The sequence below is a fragment of the Sesamum indicum genome, linkage group LG1 (genome assembly GCF_026168435.1).
Source record: "Sesamum indicum cultivar Baizhima isolate 11 linkage group LG1, ASM2616843v1, whole genome shotgun sequence".
NCBI classification, from domain to species: Eukaryota; Viridiplantae; Streptophyta; class Magnoliopsida; order Lamiales; family Pedaliaceae; genus Sesamum; species Sesamum indicum.
In genome coordinates, this window is record NC_142657.1 from 12,176,459 (window position 1) to 12,200,744 (window position 24,286).

The 24,286-nt window shown below is 34.8% G+C and overlaps 2 protein-coding genes across 2 annotated transcripts; both read right to left on the reverse strand.

Moving 5' to 3' along the window:
* Window positions 1-322: 322 nt before the first annotated feature.
* LOC148789466 (uncharacterized) lies at window positions 323-2,081 on the reverse strand. Its single transcript, XM_088883145.1, has 4 exons — window positions 1,947-2,081; window positions 1,055-1,324; window positions 857-980; window positions 323-738 (listed from the first exon to the last, which is right to left on the reverse strand). The coding sequence occupies exons 1-4, from the start codon at window positions 2,079-2,081 to the stop codon at window positions 323-325; spliced, it is 945 nt and encodes a 314-aa protein (XP_088739271.1).
* Window positions 2,082-11,037: 8,956 nt separating this feature from the next.
* LOC105158273 (1-aminocyclopropane-1-carboxylate synthase) lies at window positions 11,038-13,858 on the reverse strand. Its single transcript, XM_011074972.3, has 4 exons — window positions 13,517-13,858; window positions 13,265-13,396; window positions 12,970-13,130; window positions 11,038-12,337 (listed from the first exon to the last, which is right to left on the reverse strand). The coding sequence occupies exons 1-4, from the start codon at window positions 13,685-13,687 to the stop codon at window positions 11,356-11,358; spliced, it is 1,446 nt and encodes a 481-aa protein (XP_011073274.2). The 5' UTR covers window positions 13,688-13,858; the 3' UTR covers window positions 11,038-11,355.
* Window positions 13,859-24,286: the final 10,428 nt, after the last annotated feature.

Sequence of the window (24,286 nt, forward strand, 5' to 3'; positions counted from 1 at the left end):
GTGATTTTCTTGTAAGGTTTTATGGCCTTTTTCAGGCGTGTTAACATGGTATCCAACTGCGATTTATTTTGATAAGTAAATACGATCGTTTCTATTTGATCGATATTTTTATTAAGCCTTTCTCAGGCTTCAAGAGGATACCATCATTACATCAGATTTGTTTAGTCGAGGACACATGCGTTTTCAAGTAAATGCGATCACATTTTATTTGGTCGATAGCTTTATTCAGCCTTTCTTACGCTTTAAGAGGATACAATTGCTATATTAGATTGCGTACATTATTTGGCTTTTTATTTATCCTTACCCTTTTTCAGGCTTCTATTTACGCATAGAATTTCCTCAGGCTTCGTATGTTCCATGATCGTTGGAGATTTTGGCCTTTGGCGTCTTGCAGTACATACGCCCCCTTTCTCCGTATTTCGACCACTTTGAAGGGGCCTTCCCACTCGAGATCCAATTTTTCCACGTGTTTTGAGACTTCGACCTTTTTTAGAACCAAGTCTCCTACCTGGAGCTCCCTTGGTCGTAGTCTTTTATTGTATCGCCTCATCATCAAGCTCTTATGATGGAGTATCCTCGCGTATGCGGCATCCCTTTTTTCTTCTATTATGGTTAGGTCGAATGCCCGTGCCTGGTTGTTAGCCACCGGGTCGTAATTTGCGATCCTCTGAGTTTCCTCGCCGATTTCTGCAGGAATAATAGCTTCAGAGCCATAAACTAAACAAAAAGGACTCTCACCTGTAGACGATCACGGGGTCGTTCTATATGCCCATAATACTCCTGGTAATTCTTTGTCTCATGATCCTTTCGACTTTATCCTGGTTTTCAAGTGTTGAAGTATAGTTCTGTTGGTCACCTCTATTTGCCCATTCGACTGAGGATGGCCAACCGATGTGAAGTTTTGTCGAATCTTCAATTCTTTTAACCAGCTCGTAATTTCCTTTCCATGGAATTGTGTGCCATTGTCTGATATCAAAATCCTGGGAACTCCAAATCGATAGATAATGTTCTTCCATATAAAGTTAATCATCTCCTTCTCCGATATTCTAGCCACAGCTTCGGCTTCGACCCACTTAGAGAAGTATTCGACCGCAAGTATAATGAACTTCTTCTGGGCCTTTGCAGGGGGAAAAGGTCCTAATATATCGATTCCCCATTGATCGAATGGGCATGCGACCTGCACCGGTTCCATTGGTGTAGCAGGAGTATGTATCTGGGAGGAAAATTTCTGACAGCTCTCGCACTTCTGCACCAATTTCTTCGCGTCCTTCATCAAGGTAGAAGTATACTTGTCGTGCGACCTTTTGTGCCAACGACCTGGCTCCTGAATGATTACCGCAACTGCCTTCGTGTATTTCTTTCGAAACGTACTCTGCTGGATTCAAGCACTTCAAAAGAGGTCCTTCCGCCGTTCTTTTGTATAATTCGGATTCGATCATCGTGAATCTAGTGGCTTTTAGCTTTAAGCTCTTCGTGTGGGCGGAATTTTCCGCTAGAATTCCTTGAGTTAATTATTTTTTTATTATAAAAAAAAATTATTTTATTATAATTTTTTTTAAAATAATAACACAAATATGACGAGTCGCGATTTGAAATCGCGACTCGTCATTAAATAAAGGGGGAAAAATGCAGAATTCCCCAAGTCGGGAAACAAAATCCGGACTTCAAGTCGGGATTTTGAATCCCGACTTGAAGTCGGGATTTTGTTTCCCGACTTGGGAATTCTGCCTTTTTATTTTTATTTTTTTTCGTTTAAATTATTATTATATAATTTAATTTATATATAATTAATTTTAACAATATACTAAAATCCAAAATTAATAAAATTAATATTGCATTAACTTAAAAAATTACAATTAAGGGTACAAATGTAATAGTTATTTATTTTGTACAATTGTAAAAAATTACATTAAATGTATACAATTACAAATATCAAAAATGTCCACCCGTTCCACAATGTCGTCTGTGGCGTTGACGTCGAGGTCTTCTAATTTCCTCGCCCACATTTTGAACTGGCTCATTTTGCGCCTCATTTTCTTCACCAACAAACCGACTTGATATTTCAGAACTTGACTCCACATTGTCACGATATGCACCAAATGATGGAAATGGAATTGGTGAAATATTATATCCTTGTGTATATGGTTGATTAAAACCAAGACCAAGGTCAAGAGAAAAATCTTGTGTTTGATTTGACATATATGGAGTCGATTGAAACCAATCACCTTGAGATGGTTGAGGCATATAATAATCTTGAGGCGGTTGAGGTACCTAATAATCTTGAGGTGGATATACTGTAGAAGGACCAGCTATATCCACCCCAATATCATGACGTTCAACTGAACCAGTTGACATTCGGCTAGAACTTCTTCTTTGCCTGTGGGATGTTGTGGGAGCATCATCGGATGGAGAAGCAATTTGTTGTGGCTGTTGGGTTATAGCCTCCTTGATAATATGTAACCCATGTTCAAATCTATCCACCAATTGACATCCTTCGATATTTGGTGATCTAGATCGACATAAAGTTTCAAGGGCATTCACCTCATTTGCCTGAAAAGTGTAGAAAAATAATTAGCCTTGTGTTGTTAAAAATATATATAAAATAAAACATGTAATATTATATAATAACGTAACACAACTTGCAACATAGGTGCTACTCCAGGTTGGTACCCGCTTTCCACACGTCTATCAGTAGATGACGACACGAAATTTCTTGTTATGTTGTAGTACCACTCTCAATAACCTCGTTCTTTTTCCCTTCTATTAGAAATGAGTGGCCTATGTACAACCGTGTCATATCGTCTTTGCCATCTATTGATGTATTGTATGTGTTGCAGAGACCAATCTGCGCCCGCGTGATTTTTACGGGAAATCTGATGGAGGCTCATATCACGGGTATCCGTCGATTCTGGTACATTCTGCCTCATCCCGAATTGGCGAACAACTCGTTCGGGACGATGCATTTCAACTATTGCGTAGAATATCAACGGAACGGATGACCTCCACAACTGGGGGTTCAATTCATCGGCGTAAGCCATAATGACATCCGAGTCCATGTCATACGGCTGCCATATGAACTGTAATAAAAACAAAGATGTAAATTAATATGAATTTAATTCACGGTATAAATATACGAATAATATTAAAATTTAGTTACCTGATCCGCCTGCATCTCAAAAATAAACTGCTCAAAGGAATTCTATCGAATGCAGTTGTCGATCAGCGATCTTGATCCACGATCCGACCCGATTCCTAGAACAGTAGTTTTTCTGAGAACACAAGAAACGGTTAAGCTAGTTGGGTGTTTTCCCGACGATGGCTCTCCGACGCTCAAGTCAGCTCTTTTCGAATGGATAGGAGTATAAGTTGAGTATATTACTGAAAGTAAATGGACATTACCTCCTAATGAGCTCCATCCGTAACCTTTATGTCTTTCTTCATGATATAATTGGTAAGTGCAGACATATAGTTGCTTAGCTTAAGTTAAGCATCCCAAATTATAGTTGATTGATACTCCATGATTATTGCGGTCGTAAATCCCTCCTTAAGAACATTGAGTGGGATTTATAATTTTTCTAGAAGACATTCTCGGTTAATATCAATGCATTATCCAGTATGAGGGGCAGATTTGTCTTATGATAAATTACCCTCATCACTTAGATAAATAACTTCTCTTTTGCATCAACACGTAAAGAGGAAAAAATGAGACAAATGCCTGTGCTGGGGCACACACAAGAAGTTTCATAATTAAATAAAATGGAGAAAAAAATTTCATTTTCTAATTTCTACATCTTAATCATCATGCCCCGCGATAAAATAATTAATACGAGTGTGTCAGTCGTCTATACACTCAATGCATAAAATATCTGATGGAGCATCAATTTCCCACTGTTTCTTAAACTTACATTCATTTAAATTCTTGAAATTAACATAAAGATGGAGCCATCGATTTTGTTAAAGTGCTAAATTTAGGTCACACAATTAATAAACTTGGTACGAGCCCATACATATATAAGTCCGCTATCAGAACAATTTCTTATTTATTTCTAATGTATGTTTTATTAATTTATTTATAATTACTGATATATTTAATTACCCTTATATATGAATATATCGAGTAATATAATAAATCATATCTATATAAAAAGAAGAAACTATCAAAATTGTCATGAGTTGCTATCCCAATCAAATTAGCCCCTACCATACGTTTGTCTATAAAAAGAAGAAACTATCAAAATTGTCATGAGTTGCTATCCCAATTAAATTACCCCTACCATACGTTTGTCTAAAAATCAAAGTCAGTCCAGCGCGCAAGGAGTGTTTTTCAATGTTTTGTACTACTTTGGACTATTAGTGTAATATTATTAAGTCCAATTGTCCATTGCTAGTACATAAGATTATGACATGTATGCCACAGACTTTTAGAAACATAATAAGCATCAAAAGACAGGAATTTAAGAGGATATATTGATTTAATAGTGATTTAATCTTCTTTTGAGACAAAAATATTTCTAATATTGTGAATTTATTACATATTTAGTTAAAAGGGATGATATGGGATAAAGATAACAAAATCGAGTCAAAAATAGATATTGAGGGCACTAAAAAGGGAAGAGAAGATTTCAAGACAGTTTTGCGAGATTGACTAAACGTACCCACGCTTAGTGATTTGATTAACACGGATGAAGAAAGGAAAGACGCGATTTTCGCAAGTAAAAAAAGGAATGATTTATTGAATTTTGGAAAGGACTCCTTTAAATACGTGATTGATGATGTATTAACATTTTTAGAACCAATCATGTACTTCTCTCTCCCTATGTTTAGATTCGTATGAGACTTTTATTATAAATTGGGGGAGTCTATCTATTTGTCAAACACTTTGAATTGAAGAGAATACTTTGAATTCAATATATTTCTTTACTTTCATACTCTCTCTTTTAGTTTTAATTTATTGTCGGGGTTAATGGAATTCCACTTTTTAGTGTGTTCTTCCATTAACATGTCCGACTAAATTTATTATTTTCAAGTTAAGGTTATAATAATTGCTTGATTCGTAAATTGTTGTGAGATCTAATCTGCTCTTTTACACTTCTTAAATAAGTATTCATGTTATTCTCTGTGTCTTTATTACAAACGTCTGATTTATGAATAATGTGGCCAATTGTTCATTATCAAGAAGGTTTGCTTAGCTAATTGAATTTTACAAATTTGTGTAATTGTTTGTTTAGTTCAATGCTTAATAGCAACGTAGCATAATTAATTATGTCAAAGTAGTTAGTTATGTTATGGGAAATGCATGATCTAATTTAAACGAATAATCCTCGTAGGAATTTATTAATTAGAATCAGGCCTTTCTAATTCTTAATGTTGTTAATAGATTAAATCTTGTGGATGTTCCCAAGATTGTCTGTTAATTAGGGATTTAGCCAATGGTCGTACCTTAACTGATGAAAAGGTAAGAAAAGGTAAGGTCGTTAGATTATACCAATGACTATAACTAATTTATTTGTTTATACAAGTGTTTATATTTGCATCAATGATCAACTCACAAGAATCAAGCATGATCCTGACCTTAAACGGAAAAGCTCCCTCTCATATCCTCGTCCTGTAATTTTAATTGCTTTCTAATTTATTTTAGTTTTTAATTATTTCTCTCTATCATCAAACATCCCCCAACTATTTTCTTTCTCTTAAAGAAATTGGCTTAAACCAGTTCCCATGGAATCGACCATACTCCCACTTTTGCAAGTGTTGTACGAACTATTTTTTGTGGTCTCGACACCCATCATATATATTGTATATTGTGGCTTATGGTAAGATCCGACATTGACGTATATGGTGGGGTTAAAGTTATGTTCTAATTTGTGTGTTAATTTTTACGTAATTAAATCTTGATTTTTAGTAATGATAAATTAGTTATAGGGATATTGGTTAGTGCACATTGTGCAAACACAATTTTCTCTAACGGGTTTGTGGGTTCGCACGTCACTCATTTTTTATCATTTTTGTAATAAAAAATATATACATATTTCTCTGTAAAAAAAATCCCTATATATCATTCCCTTGTTTATTTTTGTTTTTTTGGATATTGTTTTTGATAATCCACTGAAACTTAAAAACCAGGAATAAAACTTATGGCTCCAAAGATTTTTCTAGATCGTCAAAAGTCTCTGGATTAAGCTTTTCAAAGTCGTCGGCAAATTAATTGCAATTTTAGTTTTATAATTTAATTTTAATCTCATAATTTAATAATAATTGCATATTATGTACGTATATGACCGTTAAGTCTAGCTAGTTGAATACTGCAAAGTACAGAATCAATATTGTTAAACTATGACTAAAATTACAATTTAATGTAATTTTTAATGACGGGTTTACTTTTTATACACCACTGTTGACTTGCGGAATTAAAATTGATTATTATGAGAAGGACGAGATTAATTCTACTATGGTATATGATTTGTTTTTTGTCTGAATGATTATATAAAATATAAGGTAAATTATAATGACCTTTCTTGATATTGACATAATTACGAATACCTTTTTGTTGGTTGAAAAAAACAAATACCTTATGGTGTTTGATGAAATTATGTAATCCTAAATTGTCAACTTTGCCTTTACTATATATTTTGTTTTAAAAAGTTTCAAGTTTGTAAAAAATCGGACGGGATGGATGAGAAAGTTTTAAAAATTATAAAAAAATTAAAAAATTTCAAAAAATAAATAAATTATAATTCTTAATTTATAAGGGTATTTTGGTCAATTCACCATAAAATGAATGAAATCTGACGGATTGAGGTAATTGTTAAACGAATGATAAAATTAGAAGTTATTAATAATTTTTTAAATAACAAAAAATATTCATAATTATCCCAAATTTTTAAAAAAAAATTGTTCTAACTTACCCTAAAATATGTTAACTAGTTATTTCGATGCTGACCCAAAATGGGGAATGAAACTTCTACAACGCCACGAGTGAAGCAGTGAGTGAGGTCATCTGAGAGGTCATTTGAGGTGGACGACAGCATTTAATATTTGTTTATTGAACTGTTTCTGGACACATTTATGTCTTAATTATGAGTTAATAAGACAAGAGCTTACCTAACCCCAACTTTGAGTTTGCATAATCCTAAAATAATACCCAATGATGACTTAGATTGATTACTACAGTTGAGTTCATTGGTTCGATTTTTTATCGGACGGGTGGATATTTGTCACACTATATGAATTTATTGTAATTTATTTTATAATGCTTAATTGCATTAATACATATGTCGAATCGATATATTGTTCAATTATTTAATTTAATAAAATATTAATGTAATTATATAATTATTATTTTTATTAAAAAAAATCATTAGCTCATAAGAAAAAACGAAAAACAAAATATCCTAAAATAGTTCACATGGATAAGATTTCCAGGAAGCAGCATACCAAAGCAGGCTCTTTTCTGTCTTTCTTTCTTTGTTTTAATCACGTTTGAAAAAATCAAATAATGTGATTCATGTCATATCATGATATGGTCACCATTGGTGTTATAATGTAATTTATATTGTTGGATATTTTTATATTGGATTTATTTAAAAAAAAGGGGTAAAATTTCTCAAAGCCATTTAGCTTGATTCAATACAATTCAATAATTTTAAATTCAAAAAATAAAAAATAAATAAAAACCACTGTAGAAGTAGACCATATACCTATGTTATATATTAATTATTTTTCCTCTCAAAAAAAAAAAATAGACCATATGCCTACGTCATAGAATTTGAACCCAAAATAATTTTTATCGTGAAGCTTCAATATTATCAATGGGACGAAATTTAATTTACGAGATTGCATAATCGTAGAAAACCCACTGATCCTTGCCGACTGTGTTAACGAGGCCTTATATCAAAGGTAATATAGAAGCCAAAAAACTCTTAATTTGGAAAAAAGAAAATAATTAATAATATTAAAATGAATTTGAATCCTGTCTATGTATGGATTTTTTTTATTATTTTTATAATAGTCTCTGGTATTATTTATTTAGTTATTGTCTATTTATTATTTTTCAATGTATGCTTTGAATTAGTTTCTAATATATATCCTGAAAAAATGTAAAATTGATTGTCTAAAAAAAATGTATTCGACTATTTGCCTTCATTGAGAAAAAATAATTAGTAAGGAGAGGATAAGTTTTTTAAGAATTAAATTTAACCTTAATGTAAATTTAATTTCGTAATATTATGGGTGCATATATATATATATATATATATCGAAAAAGTCATTTAATGCGATTGTAATTTTAGACGTGCAAATTAAAGTTAATTTCCTTAGTTAAATGGTAATTTACTTATTTATTTTTATTTTATAAATATAATGCATGACGTTTATTTGATATATTTAAATAAAAAGACTGAATAAATGTTTCAATGATTTTAAATTAAAGGAAAAAATCTGTTACGAAAGTTCACGTATACATTCATATTTAAATTTTTTCTTTTTTCTTAATTAAAATCACTGCTGCATAGACATGATTTATATAATTTAAGCAATGATTCCTACCAGTTTATTAATTAATAAAATTAAATAAAGTGTAATACAATTAATAAAAGAAAAGATAAACTACAACGATTTTTTTTTAAATTTAACATAATTAGGAATATTTCTCGTCTCGTTCCTGTTATTTGATGAAATTATGTAATTTTTAAATTGAGGCCTTGAATTAGGCCTGGCAATGAGTCCAGCTCGATACAGTATTTTCAATTGCCACACCTACCTTGAATTATCAATTGCCTTTACTGCATTTTTTTTAATTAAAAAAATTATAAAAAAAGGGGTGATGCGAATTGAAAAATATAAAAAAATAGAAAAAAAATTTATCCACTTAATCCATAAAAAAATTAAATATTTTTAAAATAAATAAGATTATAATTTGTATTCACCATAAAAAAAAGAATGAAAACCTAACGGACACTAATGATTGGGGGGAATTTATTTAAAAATACAGGAAAAAAAATTAGAAAAGTAACGTGCTTTGGAAAGATTTAGAAAAGTGAGTGGCACCGCGGTGCCATAATTTTTATTTAAAAAAAAAATCTCTATGTCACCGAGGTGGTTAACCGCGGTGACATTGTTTTTTAAAAAAAAAAAAAAATTGTGTCATCGCGGTTCAAAACCGCGGTGACAATTTTTTTTTTAAAAAACAAATATTTTATTCCACGATGAATTGCTGCCAACTTCTCGTTAAAATTTCGGTACCATTATGGTGAGTTGTCAACCATCAAATATACCGTTCGACTCCCCTTGATGAGACAAACATTTCCCCACAAACAATTTCAAGTTTTATCAATTGTAAATAATGAATTTTCAGCACGACTACTGCACCTTTCGGCCATCGATTCGCCGCCACCGGAGCGATCCACGATCACGGACTACCACCACTGGACTCGCCTCGACCTAACGGTTCTAACGAGACCAACCTAGTTCAATTTTATTAAATATTTGTTGAGATATGAAAATTTGGAGATTTTTCCGCCGAAATTCACGCTGAAGCTGTTTGCTGCCATTTTCCACTGTCAGGACGAATCACAGATTAAGACCATAGCCATTCGAATCCTGTCGTCCAGACGATTCCAACAAGACCAGTTTTGCTCAATTTCATCAAGTATTTGTTTGTTCAACTAAAATACATATGTTTTAAAATAGTTATAATTTTATTAAATTCTATTTAATTAATTAATAATACTATTTATAATTAATTAAATAAAATTTAATAAAATTATAAATATTTTAAAACTTATGTATTTTAATTGAACAAACAAAAAAAAGAAAATGAATTTGGCAAACAGTTTCAGTGAATTTTTTGTGGAAAAATCTCCAATTTTTCAATTCTCAACAAATACTTGATGAAATTGAGCAAGACTGGTCTAAATAGTATTATTAATTATTAATTATTAATTAATTATGAATAGTATTATTAATTAATTATTTTTATAAATAGTATTATTAATTAGTTATAAATTTAATTATTAATTATTAATTAATTATAAATCATATTATTAATTAATTAATTATTATAAATAGTATTATTAATTAATAAATAGAATTTAATAAAATTATAACTATTTTAAAACATATGTATTTTAATTGAACAAATAAATACTTGATGAAATTGAGCAAGACTGGTCTTGTTGGAATCGTCTGGACGACAGGATTCGAACGGCTATGGTCTTAATCTGTGATTCGTCCTGACAGTGGAAAAATGGCAGCAAATAGCTTCAGCGCGAATTTTCGGCGGAAAAATCTCCAAATTTTCATATCTCAACAAATATTTAATAAAATTGAACTAGGTTGGTCTCGTTAGAACCGTTAGGTCGAGGCGAGTCCAGTGGTGGTAGTCCGTGATCGTGGATCGCTCCGGTGGCGGCGAATCGACGGCCGAAAGGTGCAGTGGTCGTGCTGAAAATTCATTATTTACAATTGATAAAACTTGAAATTGTTTGTGGGAAATGTTTGTCTCATCAAGGGGAGTCGAACGGTATATTTGATGGTTGACAACTCGCCATAATGGTGCCGAAATTTTAACGAGAAGTTGGCAGCAATTCGTCGTAGAATAAAATCATATTTTTTTTTAAAAAAAAATTGTCACCGCAGTGACACATTAAAATTTTTTTTTTAAAAAAAAACAATGTCACCTCGGTTAACCACCACGGTGACATAGAGAAAATTCTTTTTTTTTTAAATAAAAATTGTGGCACTGCGGTGAGTAACTGCGGTGCCACTTACTTTTCTAAATCTTTCTAAACCACGTTACTTTTCTAATTTTTTTCTTGTATTTTTTAAATGAATTTCCCAATGATTGGATTAGTTGTTAAACGGCCGTCAAAATCACGATGAGATTAGTAATTTTTCAAATAATAAGAGAGTGTATTAGTTTATAATTATGTTAAATTTTAGTAAAATTTATTGTGAGTTACCTTAAAGACTAAAGGAAATTAAGCTTCATTGGCTACAAGGTATAAGTTTTTGTGGGTACAACACAAAAGAAGATCAAGATTTCAAAAGCATGCAACATTCACAGCATCAAAATCTTTTCACCTACGTGATCAAGATCAACACGAATTTCTACTTACAAACATCATATGAAACCAACCAAATCCTAAACCTAGTTCTAACAATTCAACAAAAATTTAAGCATGAAAATCCCATAAAAGAATCATCATCCAACAGTACTACATCTCTAAACAGCAACTTCAGTACGTACGAACTTCCCTAATCACACAAACGTTTTAATTAAGGAAGAACCCTGCACTCTTGTAGCAATGAGATCTTCCCTCTTATTTTTCAGACAACAAGCAGCAAGAATTCAAACATTCAAGTCCTGGCTCGAACCATGGGCGACGACATAGGCGAATGGTGAGGGGACATGATCTCATCCAACCTACGAAACGACAAGCTGATCTCAAGTTTGCTCCTCCTGCATTGTCTCCTTGAACTCGCCTCACCCCCTTTCTTCTGAGCAACAAACTTATGTATCCTCCCCAACGCAACTCTCATCGTCTCGTCGTCCATATTCGCAAAGCAAACCCGAAACCACCCTGGTTCCGAGCAATGGAACGATGCGCCAGGCGAGACGTTGAGCTTCACCTCGTTTATTATCACCCGCCACAGCTCCATCTCCGCCTCAAACGTCGGCTCCTTCAGCAGCCTCCTCAAGTCCATCCAGCAATACAGCCCGGCGTTGCTGTTCAAACTCCCGATACCGACTTGCGCCAGCCCCCTGGATAAGAACCCATGCCTCGTCCCTAATCTTTTCACGCTCTCTGATAAAAATTTGTCGACAAAAACGTCGTCTGACAGCATCAACGCTATCAGGCGCTGTGTCTGTGTAGAAACCAGCCCAAAGCTCGACATTTTTCTAGCGCAGTTCACCACCGTGTCGTTGTACGAGTACACAACGCCTACACGAAACCCGGGAAACCCCAGGTCCTTGGACAGGCTGTAAACGATGTGGATCATGTCAAGTCTGCAGTTTACGTTCTCTTGGGCTATTTCAGCAATGCTGATGAAATCCGGCTGGGAGAAGACGGTGGCGGAGTAGATTTCATCGCAGATTAAGTGGATGTTTTTGTCGTTGGTGAAGGCTAGTGATTCTGTTAAGGCCTCTCTGTCGAGCACTGTGCCTAATGGATTTGAGGGGTTGTTTAGAAGCAAGCCCTTTACTCTGATGTTTGCTTCCTGGGCCTTGTTGTAGGCTGATTCCAGGGCGTGGCGGGTGATCTTGAAGTCGTTGGAGCTCTCGCAGACAACGTGGAGGAGTCGTACTCCTGTTCGCCATGTCAGGTCTCTATCGTTCCTGCGTGGTTGCACAAAAGGCATTGAATTTTTTATTTCAAATTTTGTTGCATCTTCGATCTAATTTAATATATACATATAGTAAAAAATTGATATCATCTGTTTTATATTATTTCGGTAAAGATTTTGTACATATTAAAGTAAAGTCAGGAATTATTGAATGATATGAATTATATTAATATTTTACGTTATAATTGGTCGGAATCAAATCATTCTACAAATGTACATGAGATGTTGAGATAAGGGATTACTACAAAACGACTAAGAAGTAGTTATAATTGTCCCTACGTCCGATAATGTAGTTTGGTATGGATGCTAAAAATCAGTTAAAAGTTAATTACGTTTTAGTGATTGAACATGATACATTGTCTTAAACATACCATACTATATATACTCCATTCCTCTCAAGATTAGATCCGTTTCTGCCATAAGATTTTTTTTCATTCATTTAAAAATATAAAATTTCGTATAACTTAAATTAATGCCTTAAAAATAATATTAGGAGCGTTAAATCAGTACTTTGATCTGAATAATACTTTTTACAACATTTTTGGACATAATAATATTTTTTACAACATTTTTGGACATAATAAAACACCTAAGCAAACGTCGAAAAGTAGAAATTAAAGTTACCCGGGATAGTATGGAGTTGGCACCAAGAACGCATCACCAGGATCAGCCAAGCAGAAAGCCAATGTCTCTTGAGCTCCAGTCGCACCACCGCTCATAACTATCCGGTCCGGGTCGAACCGGACTCGATTCCCTCTCACTCTCCCCATAAATCTTGCAACAGCCTGCAAAATTCATGTTTTCACTAGATTAATTTAGCCTTTTGGGTTCATCAAAATTAAAAAACTTTCATTTGAATTCGGTTGAAGAAGAATGATCAATCACACAGCGTTAGGCCATATATATAATTAGTACTTACATTTCTGAATTCTGGCAAGCCATGATAGTCCTGATAAATCGCGATATCCTTAAAATCATCAACTCCTTCCGCCGTGCAAATGGAGGCCTTGGGGTTGTTTCGGACCCACTCTTGGACTAAATCGAAGGCAAGCTGCAAGAATAGCATGAACGGAATGCATTAAAAAGATGTCAGAGGTGTAAACCAGGTGTAACGGTCTGGGAAGCTGTCCTGACTCGTGATGGTGATTGGATCAGTTGACACAAAATTTACCTGGTTTTCTGCCAGGCCCATCTGGATAACTCCATTAGGGTTTTTGGTAGGGTGATAAGGATCAGCGTCGTATGCCTTCCAACCATCGAAGTAAGCTGAGTTCTCGCCGTGTCCGTCGTTGGTTGCGATCTTGGACAAGAGATTCTCTTCGTTTCTTAGCATGTGATCCATTATGTTCTTGTGTCTCAGAAAACGGTAACAAATGAGACAGGAAATGAGAGAATTAATAACAATGAAGCAATGAGATGAGTTGAGAAATGTCGGAGGATCTTTTCTGAGTACTATGTTGTCGAAGTGAAAGATGGGCTTCTATATATATATACACACACACGTACGCATGATGTAGTTGTCGGAGGAGGAAGATTGGAAGTGGAAGACAGCTACTATTTATGAAGTTTCCTGTGAAAGATGCTGCTGCTTCCAAATCACCGTCTAAACGAACCGTACGTGGGATTTTCTATTAAATTTTAACATCGTATTCTTGTCTTATTGACATTTGTCTTTTCCAAATATTAAAATGATACATAATTGAAGTGTATTGTAATTTAAGGGGTAAAATGGCTTTTTAGTTCCATAATATAAGAACATAATTTTTTTTTTTATACAACAACTATGGGAGGTAATATTTTTAGTCCCATAAAATTCAAAATCACATTTTTTTAGTTCCAAAAAATATGATTTTGGGATTTGGGACTCTTAGTCCCAAATCCCAAAATCAGAATGTCTTTTTAGTTTCAAACAATGTATTTTTAGTTTCAAAACAACAACGCACATCACTTTTTGAAATTAAAAATACATAATTATGAGTTTAGAACGACTACTCCGCCTAGCGTATCTTACTGCCCGCCCCGGGTTCTATATGGTCAGTTCCACAATCAATCCCAGATTCATCTATTTGAGGGAGGTCCAATTCCGTGCTCTTCTAATTGCTTTTATGGAATTAAAAGCGACATCTATCATAGTTATGATTTCAAAACAAATTTCATCCTTGTTTTCTAGGACTAAAAAAGCATTCTACCCGTAATTTAAAAATAAAAAGGAGTTAAATGCATTCTTTATGTCGTAATTTACGTTTCTTAATATTTTCATATTTTAACTTTTTAAGGTAGTATTTTGGTACTCTTCTATATATCTTTTTAATTTTTATGATTTCAATTATTTTTCTTTTGAATTCATTCTTCGTGTTAGAGGAGGTGAACTTCGACAAAAAAAAAAAAAGGACTGAAATTGCTAAAATTTAAAAGATTACATGACTAAAAGGGAAAAGTATTATTTTAGTCCGCTAAGTATGCCTAAGTTTAATTTTAGTCCGATAACTATGTCCATTTTTGTTTAGGTCCAATAACTTACGGAATTGCTTACTTTTAGTCCTCTGATAGATTTTCGGACAATTTTACCCCTATGCAACTTTTGAAAGGCAGTTTTAGTCCATATGCACTCATAGGGGTAAAATTATCCGAAAATGTCAGATGGCTAAAAGTAAGCAATTTTGTAAGTTACTGGACCTAAACAAAAATGGACATAGTTATCGGACTAAAATTAATATTAGGCATATTTAGCGGACTAAAATAATACTTTTCCATGACTAAAATGCTATTTTTAAAAAATTAAAGAAAAAAAATATTGGTAAAAATAGGTCAATAGGAACAATAGAAACTAAGGTCATATGAGATGCATACACATTTTTCGTGTAGAAATAGGACTATGGTGCAAAAAAGAAAAAGGTGTAGGTCCAAAATGAAAATTGAAGAACAAAAACATCAAATAATCTAAATTATGATACTAAAAATACATTTATGGCAAAAATGAAATGCATATCACACACATGTTCACGGGAACATCGATGTTTATTTAACATTGAAGTAAAATAGAAGATTCTAGAGTGCAACGGAAAATCGAATTGGATGTTCTATTGCAATTATTATTGTATCTTCTATTTCATATAATATATACGTTATGTATATAAAAATTATGTCGTTAATTTTATTTAAGAAAAGATTTTAGACACTTGACATTCATAGGATGCAACAACAATTATAATAGGGAAATCCAATCCGATGTGAAACCAGAATCCTAAAAGTGAAGTTGTGTTTGAAAAACATTTTGAACGTGGTAGGCGGCTAGGTATGTATTTGAAGTCTTAAAACCTTATTTTGATCGTACATTTCCAATGGTAATAAAACGCAAAACCCCACGTGAGGAATGTCACCAAACAAATGCAAAGAAATGATATACAGTTCCACTTAAATGACTTCTCAATTGTCTTATTTAATTTTTAAAAAAATGAAACTTTAACTATTTTATGATACATTATTATTATATAAAGACACGAATTAAGTGGTTATTAAAAAATATTTTTATTTAGATTTAATTACACTTAAACCTTCTGAAAATACACTTTCATCAAAAAACTTTTGAAATTTGGTAAAATTACGAATACCCTTGTTGTATGAAAAAATTACTGATAACCCTTTATTTTAACGGCCTCTAACAATTAGCCCATTTCATTAGTCTCCATTATGTTTTCATCTATTTTTATGAACTAACCAAAATACCCTTATGGACTAAAAATTATAATTTTATTTATTTTCATTAAAAACTTTTGATTTTTTATTGACTAAGTGGATAATTTCTGAAAATTTTTCATCCACTTCTTCCGATTTTTTTTGAAACTTTTATTTAAAAAAAAATAGTAAATGCATAATTGACAATTTCCTACCTCCATCTAAGGATTACATAATTTCATCAAACATCAGGAGTATTTATAATTTTCAAATAACAAGAGGGTATTCATAATTATACCAAATCTCAAAAAAAGTCGTTGTAATTTATCCTATTATTTGTAACCTAAAAGTATTCCATTATTACAATATCGGAATAAATCGGTAAGATTTGACTTTTTCATCATTTCCTCATCAATAAAATTAAATTTATTATTAATTTAGGAGATTCAAAAATTCCAAATTTAGGACAATCACAATCTATTAACACGGAGTCCGGACATTAGGTTGATTACGTTAAGCTAATTAAAATAAACTTAAAGGTCGCAGTACTTTCTAATATTACATGTAATTATTATATATGTACACGTGAAATGTTGGTCTTAACATGGGATAGCAATCATTCAGCTGATAATTCATTAGAATTTAACCATTTACGTACGTAGTTCCGAAAATCACCAATTTAGGATGGAGTTGCCAAGATTTCTTGTTCCTTCAAATTGTCCTAATTCGTGAAACATTAATTCCCCATCCAAAATTTACCAGATGTCTTCTAATTTATATGAAATTTGATTTATTATTTACTATATTTGTTGGTACATTATTCATACTTCCAAGTCGCTATAAAAAACAAAATCAGGGGTTATTGATAAATTAATATTATCCACCACAATCAAACAAATTCGGTGTAAGAAATAAAGTTTAGATTAGAACATGGTTAATTTATCTTTGAGGATAATTATATCTACATTCCTAACCTATATATAGTCTATTTACAGAAATCGTCCCTACCTTTCGGAAAATTATACATACACCCATCAAAAACTTCAACAATATTACACATACATCCTCTCGAAACGTAGCATCATTACAAAATATATATTTGTTTTTGAGCTGTTAAAGGTGGTCTCTGCGATTATACAAAAGACATGAATAACTTGTGTAAACAGATCATAAATCATAGGATGTAAATGTAATTATCCCTAATATTTGTTCATGGTTTAAGTTACGGCCGAAATATTTACTTTCAATTTTAGTTGCGACTAATATTTTAACCCCTTCACAAAAATAACGGCTAATAACCTTTTTTTTTACCTTCACTATGGTAATTAGTTATGGGAGGGTGTCGAACGTATGTAAAATTCTGCTTTATTCCTTTTAACTTCGTCTTTTTTCACTTTTCTATCGATAACTAAATTACGATGAACTCAGCAAAAATTATATAACACAGAACGATTAAAATTTAAGATATAATACAAGTACGTAAATAATTAATTGATTTGAGCTGTACCACAATTGAATTATTCAATTATCTAAAAACCCATTATTGGATAAGTTAATTGTACTTAGAATAAAATTGTAGGTAGCAATGAGTTTTAAAATTCAAATTATTGAGTCGGTCCAATCCTTAAAACTCCGGAGGTCTACCAAACCACCAACATGTAAGTCCATATGTTTCCACCACTGGTCCCATACTTTAAATGTCTACCTAATTAAGATTCGGGTGCTATCTTTTTGTCTTTTTCTTGTAGTAAAAATCAGTAACATCATTGTTGTGTCATAAAATATTAATTAGTAATTAAAACCAGCATTTAATAAGTAATTAATTATTATAATCAACTAAAATTACTATGGGAGTGCTAAAAGCATTATATATTAAGCGAATTTCAAAGTCCCGAACTGAAAATATTATTCTTCCTTACACATTTGTTTTAATTTTGACACGTTTGATCCAGAACATCATGCACATTTGGTCTTGAATTGATAAATTTGATCCCTTGTAAATTTTCTAGTTATGTGTTCTCCGGAGAAAGAAAAAGAAAAAAAAGTTACTGTCACTTATTGACACGTCATTGCTATGTCTTTTTCCGACAATACAATAAAAAATTACAAATGACTAAACTTGACTAAATTGATTACTATCATCAGTATCAAGTATCTAAATCTAATAACTATCGAAAACTATAACAACCATATATTAATTAATCACCAAGATAACTATACCTGATCCACACCTACTATTAAAGTAGAACTACACCTACTATTAAAATAGAATAACATCCCACACATTAATGGGGTTCGACCTCATGACTGTAAACAAATTATAATAACTCACGTAAAGTGTGACAAATACTCACACGTTCTATTGAACTCGAACTCATAATATCAAACTTAATCATGACATCTCGTCCTTAATCTCAACCACTCGGTTAAGACATCATCCTTGTTCAATGGACATTATTGCATGCTTGAAGATGGGAAAAGGTTGACTCCTTGCTGCAATTTCTGCCTGTCATATTTGGTGTATGGTACGATTTCGTGACAAACGAGTTTCTCACTCCAAATAATGTTTCTCATTTCTAATATTCCTTAAATTTCAAAGAACCAGAATGCAATGTCCGAAATTCAATATTCTTTGACTTATAAACCCTTACTCAAATGCATACTTTTTACTTACTCCTTATGAGAAACAAAAAGATAATTTTGAGGACAATAAAGAGATTTCACTTTCAAAGAAAAAGAAAAAAGCTCGGAGGCATTACCAATTCTCCATCATCGTATAAATTATAGTTACAAAAAATATAGAAGGATGCAGTATAAGAAAACGAGCCTATTGCCTAGCAATGCCACCTAGATGAGTTTATACGCATATAAGTTATTGATCAATTATTTAATCACACATGATATCATTATTATTATCTTTATTATTATTATTAATCTAATCGGATTCATAAATTATATAAATATAAAAAGTTTAAATAAACGACATCGAACTTGTCGAGAAAACATTATAGGATGAAAGAAGGGTGTCGGCAGTGGGAGAACAAAAGCCCTAACACTAAAGCAAAATGTGATTGGTTGTACTTATGAGGCAATAGGGATTTGGTGTTGCATATAAGTCAAAAATGTCTATTATTTTTGGAGATATGCTTCATTACACTTTAGGATTTATTATTCTTAAACTTCAATAATTGTCTCTGAGCTGCTGCTAAAAGTGCCCATGTCAGCAACTATTGTCGGCACTTCAAATATTTTCTTCTTTAGTTTTTTTTTTTATTGTTACGTAGATTTAATTAATATATCAATATATTAAAGTCAGTAAATAATAAAGTATAATAACTTTTGATTCAATTAAGATATCAATATAATTATAAATAAATTATAAACACCCGCATAAAATAATACAAATACAAATACTAGCATAAAATGAGATAAATATTCATGTTCAATAATTCTCGAACTTATTCCTGGAACCACAAATTACAATATAATTCTCTCTCTCTCTATTTAAATATATTAGAATGGCAATTATAAAAAATTAATAGCAACTAATTATTTACAATCAATGAGTTTTTGGTTTGATGGCAGAGGTCATACGAATAACTATGAGCCATAAGTTTAAATCCTACTAAATATTTAATTTTATGAATATTAAATAATGTTATTTCAATATCATGTGGGTATTTATCCTATGTATATAAATTTATTTTTCATTCTTTGTTATGAGGATTATTATTTGGATTGTATTGAGTTATATGTTGACATAATTATATGTAAAAATCTTTTCTCTAGAAGAAACAAGTTTTAATACCATGAATTGATTCATGAAGCAGTTGAGGCTTTAATTATAACTATGTTATAACTTCAAATTCGATCATTGTTAGTTTTTATCCGACAACAATATATAGTTGAATGTAGAAAATACAAGCTCAAAAAAATAGACTCTCAAAATTTTCTCTGTTCTTTCTCATACACTACACCTAAAACACACACTACTTCCCACGTTAAAACTACTCGTACGGCCGATGATGATGGAGATTTGGTGGCTGATGAAGCGGACGTCAGGATCAGTTGGCATTGGGCTTATCGGAGGAATGAATGGAAAGGGCCTCCAAAAACAATGGGGCGATGACATGAAAGCTTGAATTAAACGTGAGTTCAATTTCGCTAAGTTTGTTTCACTTGCCTCTCGGGTGATTGATGATGGAAATGTGGCGTCTATGGAGGCTCTCAATGCGCTTAAATCTCATTGGACAGCAACTTATGGAGATGAAACTCCAAACCCGACATCAAGAGAACTTTGCCCGGTTTCTTCTCATCAGTTGACGCTGTTTTGCCTACATCCACCGGTACCTCACCTTGCTCGTTGAATCCCGCGGTTGCCTATGCGTGAACAACCAGAGGAAATCCTCCATTCCTTTGTACCACCACCGCCTTTGGTTTCATCTCCTCCCAAGGCCTCTCACTTGGGTTTCTTCTTTTTCGAAAAACCTTAGTAGGGTTGGCGCTGCCTGCCACAATTGACGAGATGGCGTCAAGATCCAATCAGCTCCTTCGCCTGCTCCAATCATGCACGGACAAGCTGCGCCACCAATTATTCATGCTCCTACACTGTCTGATCCGGGTCGAATAATGGGATCTCGAGATTCGATCTCTACTAAGAATGCTGATTCGCCCAAGACCAGATTTTGGGTTCCCTGAGAATAAAACAAGAATCGTGAGCTCGTCGGGCAGGTCCCCGACAATGACCCTCCGACGCTCAAGTTAGGTTGATCGAGAGAAAAGTGTTCTATCTCAAAGTTCAATCTCAATAAATGCGTAAAAGGTACCTCAATAATGGCGTATCGGGGTCTATTTATAGAGCACAACTGGGTATCGGGTACTGGGCCACGTGGCCTTATCCTACTGGCTCATGTTCTGATCGAACGGCTTCCATTGTCCGGGTCTTCAGTCGGTTTGTGCGACCCGGGCCGAGTCCTCCGCGACCCGCCCATTACAAGAGGCGCGGATCCTGATCGCAAAATGACTCTAATGCCCTTAATGAAGGGTAATCTGGTCTTATTGTAGGGGTTACAAGTGTATACCCATCATTACTCCCCCACTTTTTCAAAGTGCATGACCGTTGCCTTTGAAGAAGTCGAACAGTCGCGTCCGTCGATCGGTTACCCAGCCGGACACGTGGCGGCATCTCGGCGGTTGATCTGCAGCGCGCATTCCAAGAGGGCTCTGCTCTCTTTCATGTAGATCGCGGTCTTTCTCCAACACCGGGTCGCACCTTTTTCAGGTCGTGTATTTGACGCTTTTTTTTCAAATGGCAAGACGAATGCATCTTTTTCAGATCGCATGTGTTGATGGTCTTTTTCAAACACCTGATCGCGCCTTTTAGTTCGCGTGTTTGTTGATGGTCTTTTTCAGACACCTGACACCTGATCACGTCTTTTCCCAGGTCGTGTGTTTGTTGGTGGTCTTTTCAAGACACCAGGTCGCGCCTTTTGCAGGTCGCGTAGTTGATGCCTCTTTTTCAGACACTGGGTCGCGTCATTTTTATGTCGCGTGTTTGTTGATGGTTTTTTTCAGACACCGGGTCGCGCTTTTTTCAGGTCGCGTGTTTGTTGATGGTCTTTTTCAGACACCTGACACCTGATCGCGTCTTTTCAAGGTCGTGTGTTTGTTGATGGTTTTTTTCAGACACCGGGTCGCGCCTTTTGCAGGTCGCGTAGTTGATGCCTCTTTTTCAGACACCGGGTCGCGCCTTTTTCAGGTCGCGTGTTTGTTGATGGTCTTTTTCAGACACCGGGTCGCGCCTTTTTCAGGTCGCGTGTTTGTTGATGGTCTTTTTCAGACACCTGACACCTGATCGCGTCTTTTCAAGGTCGTGTGTTTGTTGATGGTCTTTTTCAGACACCGGGTCGCGCCTTTTGTAGGTCGCGTAGTTGATGGTCTTGCAAACACACGGGGTCGCGCCTTTTACAGGTCGTGTAGTTGATGGTCTTGCAGACACACGGGGTCGCGCCTTTTTCAAGTCACGTAGTTGACGGTCTTTTGCAGACACAAGGGATCGCGCCTTTTGCAGGTCGCATAGTTGATGGTCTTTTGCAGACACACGGGATCGCGTCTTTTCTAGGTCGCGTAGTTGATGGTCTTTTGCAGACACGGGGTCGCGCCTTTTGCAGGTCGTGTAGTTGACGGTCTTTTGCAGACACAAGGGATCGCGCCTTTTGCAGGTTGCGTAGTTGATGGTCTTTTGCAGACACACGGGGTCGCGCCTTTTCCAGGTCGCGTAGTTGACGGTCTTTTGCAAACACAAGGGATCGCGCATTTTGCAGGTCGTGTAGTTGATGGTCTTTTGCAGACACACGGGGAAAGCTATCTATTTCACACGCACATTTATAGATGCAAATACTCCCAAATATGGTAATTACACACATGACCCATAATTCGTAATGTAAGCACCATAATATTATTCCTGCAAAAGCTAAAATCCGCTATGAAAATAATAGAGGTACATGTATACCCTATCCTCCGAGTTGTTGCCCTCACTGAAAGCGTCGTTCTCCCTTTTTTTTGTCTAGCTCTTATTTCTTTCTGCTCGATGTTCTGCTTCACGATCTGCTCAAAGATCTTCTCGATCTGCTTGGGGATATTCTATCTCGATGCCCTCTCCATTCTCTGTTCTTGATCGCATTCATTTCCTCCTCGTTGATATACTTGTGGGCTAAGAGCATCAATTGCTCTATATCACCGAGAGGATCTCTAGCTAACGCCGATGCGAACGGTCCTTTCTTTAACCTGTGTACTAATATGCTCGTCATCATATCGATCCGCAGATCCTGCACCTCCAATGTCTCGTTATTGAATCTACTCATAAAATTTTTAAGAGATTCATCACTTCCTTGTCAGATCATGAACAAGTGGGTCGCTGATCTTTTTGATTTTCCTTTGCTGGCGAAGTGGTACGCGAACCTATGTATCAATTGCTCATACGATTCGATGGTCCCACTTGGCAAGCTGGTGAACCACTCTTGTGCCTTCCCTGTCAAAGTAGTCACAAACAACTTTGCGTTAATAGAATCTGTTTACCTATATAGATTCATTACCATTTCGAACACAGTGATATGCTCGCGTGGATCTTTCGACCCATCGTATTTGGGTAGGTCGGGTAATCGAAAGTTTGAACCAACAACTTCGGATAGAATTTCGTTAGTGAAGGGCGACTTCATATTCCGCCTCGCCAAGTCGCCTCGCTTCTTCAGGTCGCCTCGCTTCTTCAGGTCGTCTAGTTGTTGCTTCAATTTTTCTATCTGCCTGCCTACGTTTTCCACTTCTGCTGGCGAAATCACGGGTTCTCTTCTCTTTGATCGGGCATGACTACTGGATCCCGCGTCTGATGAGACCGGTTTTTTAGTCCTGCGCTCTGGCTCGCCATGCACCCGCGACTCTTTTTGGGGTTCGGTGTTCTCGAACAATTGCCTTCTTGCAGTTTTTTTTTGCCACTGGGGTCGCAGTTCTTCTCTCGTACTCCACAATGGCATTCCGACTCGCTTCTTCTATCATTCTTTGGAGGTCCTCTTTTGTTATCTGGATTATCGTTCCTCCTTTTCTTGGTGTATCTTCTTCCCCGGCGCTCCTTCTCGATGAACCTTCCATGATGTAATTCTCAGACGTTCCCACAGACGGCGCCAACTGATCCGGGTCGAATAATGCGATCTCGAGATTCGATCTCTACTAAGAATGTTGATTCGCCCAAGACCAGATTTTGGGTTCCCTGAGAATAAAACAAGAACCGTGAGCTCGTCGGGCACGTCCCCGACAATGACCCTCCAACGCTCAAGTTAGGTTGATCGAGAGAAAAGTGTTCTATCTCAAAGTTCGATCTCAATAAATGCGTAAAAGGTACCTCAATAATGGCGTATCGGGGTCTATTTATAGAGCACAACTGGGTATCGGATACTAGGCCACGTGGCCTTATCCTACTGGCTCATGTTCTGATCGAACGGCTTCCATTGTCCGGGTCTTCAGTCGGTTTGTGCGACCCGGGCCGGGTCCTCCGCGACCCGCCCGTTACAAGAGGCGCGGATCCTGATCGCGAAATGACTCTAATACCCTTAATGAAGGGTAATCTGGTCTTATTGTAGGGGTTACAAGTGTATACCCATCACTGTCGATTGGTATCTTCATAGGTAATGTCCCTCTCCACACTCTTTATTCCACTTCTTCGATAATGGATAAATTTACAACAGATTTCCATAATTCCTCTCGAAAAACTTTG